The 3,540-nt window shown below is 48.1% G+C and overlaps 3 protein-coding genes across 3 annotated transcripts in view; all 3 read right to left on the bottom strand.

Annotated features, from left to right (window-relative positions):
- Window positions 1–590, bottom strand: EJ05DRAFT_481302 (uncharacterized protein). The gene is made up of 2 exons (XM_033745046.1): window positions 498–590; window positions 1–451 (listed from the first exon to the last, which is right to left on the bottom strand). Exons 1-2 carry the CDS (start codon window positions 566–568, stop codon window positions 46–48), a joined length of 477 nt encoding a protein of 158 aa, XP_033594891.1. The 5' UTR covers window positions 569–590; the 3' UTR covers window positions 1–45.
- A 790-nt stretch (window positions 591–1,380) lies between these two features.
- EJ05DRAFT_481300 (uncharacterized protein) lies at window positions 1,381–1,928 on the bottom strand. The gene has a single exon (XM_033745045.1). The coding sequence runs from the start codon at window positions 1,736–1,738 to the stop codon at window positions 1,451–1,453; it is 288 nt and encodes a 95-aa protein (XP_033594890.1). The 5' UTR covers window positions 1,739–1,928; the 3' UTR covers window positions 1,381–1,450.
- A 1,073-nt stretch (window positions 1,929–3,001) lies between these two features.
- EJ05DRAFT_490898 (uncharacterized protein) overlaps window positions 3,002–3,540 on the bottom strand; it is a gene marked incomplete at both ends in the record, with an annotated part of 1,821 nt that continues 1,282 nt past the window's right edge. The window contains one exon of the mRNA XM_033745929.1: window positions 3,002–3,406. Coding sequence (XP_033594889.1) covers window positions 3,002–3,406 — 405 coding nt within the window. The remainder of the gene's footprint in view (window positions 3,407–3,540) is intronic.

Below are 3,540 nucleotides of genomic sequence, written 5' to 3'. Positions count from 1 at the left end.
CGACTTAGCGACTGCTCACGAACATTCGACCTCAATGTAGATAAGTCAGATGCATCCGACTTGCCATTCCGATCGTGCTGTCTCAAGGGACTGTTCTGCCGTGTTGGAGCGTAGTATGCCTTGCTGATAACGGAACTGATCCTCGACGTGCTTGGCGCTCCAGAAGTCGTGCAGCAAGTACCCCTGCGTGTGCAGATTGCCTGGGTCCGTCCTTCGGTCTTTCAAGCGAACCCGATACAATAGGTTATTCTGTATCTCTACATGTCTTGGCTTCTTCCATGGGAAGCCATCTCTAAGACGCAGCTGGTGAATCAAGGGTAAAACGCGACTAAGCTCCTTGCCACGCAGTATTCTCTGCTTGAATCGAACTCGATACGCTCTGCCATCATAGCTTAGTATTTCTGCCGGTTCGTTCCAAGCTCTATTGTATGGTTCACACGTGGTGCTAGATCTGTGGGTTGTAAGTGTGAATCAACAGAACATACCGAACGACTTACGGGGCCTTTTCACTGCATGCTTCAGAGCTCGACCAAGACATACGACTGGTACTAATCTGACTTGTGTACATTATGGGACTATTACTGAACTTTTGTGTCTTCGCACAGGTGTATTTGATGCTAGATGCTATTGTGTCTATTTCATTTATTCTTAACATGCCTGAGGGGTGACGCTTATAAATTAAAGCATGCTATCCATCTCCTCCCCGCTGGGTTGGCTACCAACGACTAAGCCGCTACGGAATTGACGCTGCCAAGAACCCACTGAGCCTCCTACCACAGTACGTGGGCACGCAGAGAGCTTCCTGTGCGCCCTCATCACTGCAGTTTAACAGGTGAATGGCACACAGCGTTGGGCCTGCGCCCTTTCAACGTGGGAACTTCTGAAATTCTTCGCTGGAAAGAGCAGGTGGAAGCCGATATGGTTTCATGATCAGCTGGCGACTAGTCACCAGTACAGAATCTCTCACGGCTCAGTTTCAATCGTAACGATATTAGCGCTGAATAGTGTAGTGGCTCAGTAAAGTGTGACGGCGCAGTAAGGTGTGACGGCTCAGTAAAGCCTTAGTGACTGAGCATACATTAACGTAAGTCACTCCGTATGAGCTCTTTACCTGGGGTATACTACGCAACTTAACACTTTATGCAAAATAGCCCTACCTGACTCGTAAGCATGGACCAAAGATTGGTCAATGAAAAGTTCCGCAACGCTAAAGGCAATTTTCTTCGGAAAGGCGTGCTTTTCAAGAAAGGCGCGGTCAAAGGATTTACATATGTGACTCCGAGGACGGTGTCTCTTGGCTGACAGATCTGAAGATGCTAGTAAGATGAAGGCGCTGATCATCTGGGAGAATGTACTAACAAGGCCAACAGGACCAGAATTACCCCATTCCGATTCGCGTAACGCCAAAACTATTCAAGACTTGCCCCCGTTCAAAGAAGTTGAAATTGGTTCAGAGAAGAGATAGGGTAGCCGATGATGTGATTGCGACAGAGGGATGATAGGCTATGTACAATACAGACCATTCCACGAACAGTACGCGAGTAGTCCGCGTGACGTACATGACATACCATTCGAGGTCCGCATCACCACGAATTTGGGAAACAGATGTATGAGCAGCAAGATCTCCGAGAGGTTTCGCACAGTCCGTCATAGACATAAAGCCCAAGGCATCCGGATACCATTCCGCCAAGTTGAGGGGTTTGTAAGGCCGTTGTGAGAGGATAGTTTTATACCACATAGTTGCAGACGTATTTAGTCTACCGAAACAAAAGATGTAGGAAGTTGATGTTGAATAGTAGTCATGGCGAAAGCATCAAAGGACTTCCACCAATTACTGGGCCAAAGCAGTGGTCAACCCAATGGTTGCACCTATACGGAGTTTTTGTGTCCATTCTAGTGGGCGATTAATCAACGAAATGGAGTTCCAGCCCTGATCGCCGTATGCGGGATCAAAAGTAAGTCATCCCGCATGAGATTGCTTCGATGTATGGGCGCATGGATTGCCGCCAAGAGCAGCTTTGTCCTGCCAAATCACACCATGCAGGATATCCCTGCACAACGAATTGGAATTCCAGCCAACTGGCTGGGTATCATCATGATCTCGTCTGGGGGGTTCAATGGCTTGACGTGCCCAAGGATGAGGCGATTGCACGGCCAATAAAGATTGGCCATTCGTGGGGCTACCTCGAATGGTGTCTCGATCGGTGCCTCTTTTATTTCAACCCGCTTTCTATTAGGTCAAGCCGTCCGACGGTCCACGTGGACACGTCCATTGTGACGATACGTTTGACCCCTGCAGCTACCAAGTCGTGCTTGGTTGGTCGAGGCAGGCGACATGGAATGAGACGAACGCCGCCCTGTGATGGCCAGTAATTTGATTTGATAATCCTTTTCGACCCACATGTTAGGCAAGTCCGCCCCTACCAGTGCCTAGGAAGCTGGGAAAGAGGGCAAACCGGAAGGAGTGTCTTCGTCACAGGAACACTCCCTTCGGTTAAATTTATCACAGTAAAGAAATACTAAAGCGTTGCCAAGTCTTGAACCTTGATGGACTTGCAGACTCTTCCTCCACCACCCCTCACAGGGCGCACGCAGCATGCTAACGGCTGGTGTGCGACAAAGCAGTGTTGGGGGAGGAGCGACAGGAGCGATCGCTCCAGAGTGGAGTGACTCGCTCTGGAGTGAAGTAATAAAAGATATTAAGTTAAAAAACTAGTTATCGTTTTTTGTCTGTAAGAAATTCTTTTTCTTCATAATTTATTTGTAAAATCTTAGCTAATTCTAAAATTTAACTCCGGAGTAAAAGGAATGTCACCGGAGTGTTACTCCGCCACTCCGGAGTATAACTCATAATCCCCCATCACTGTGTAACTAAGAATATACGGATCGGCTAATGAAGTAAGGCACTGAGTCAGTATAGCGGGACGACCAACCCTTAGATTCGACTGAATGGGTTCACGCCGGAGCTGTATTTAGATTGGCGTCATGGGATAGACCGACCTCAGGTTTCTAAGAATTGATCAAAGTGACTTATCGGTAACGTGATGTATCTATCTTCGATCGATTTCGAATCTGATTTTGCAATCTTGAGCTGGGACGAGTCAACCCCATTACCGGCCAGGGCCTTTGATAGTTGAGAACTGGTAGAAGATTCACTCTCCGGGCTGGGAGATGTCTGTGGCTGAATCTCGTGCGGCGTCAGCTTTCCATGTTTCTTGCACAGAGTGTCCTCGTTCATGATCCGCTCAAGTATTGAATCCTGCTCTTGTATCTTCTGTTCCAACCTAAGGAATCTATCTTCGATCGATCTCGAATCTGGTTTTGCAATCTTGAGCTGGGACGAGTCAACCCCAGGGCTGAGAGATGTCTGTGGCTCATTCTCGTGCAGCGTCGGCTTTCCATGTTTCTTGCACAGAGTGTTAATGTCGTTGTTCGCACTTTCCTTCCCCAGCACCCTACACAGATCTGATCTAGTCAGATGGTGCAGTTCGTTGCTCCATATAATCCAGCAGTGTGTCTCTGGAGTCCTGGGACTATTTG

Source organism: Pseudovirgaria hyperparasitica (genome assembly GCF_010093815.1).
Source record: "Pseudovirgaria hyperparasitica strain CBS 121739 unplaced genomic scaffold EJ05scaffold_67, whole genome shotgun sequence".
NCBI classification, from domain to species: domain Eukaryota; kingdom Fungi; phylum Ascomycota; class Dothideomycetes; order Acrospermales; family Acrospermaceae; genus Pseudovirgaria; species Pseudovirgaria hyperparasitica.
Note: the sequence above shows the minus strand (reverse complement) of the source record. Positions and strands in the feature narration are given on the sequence as shown.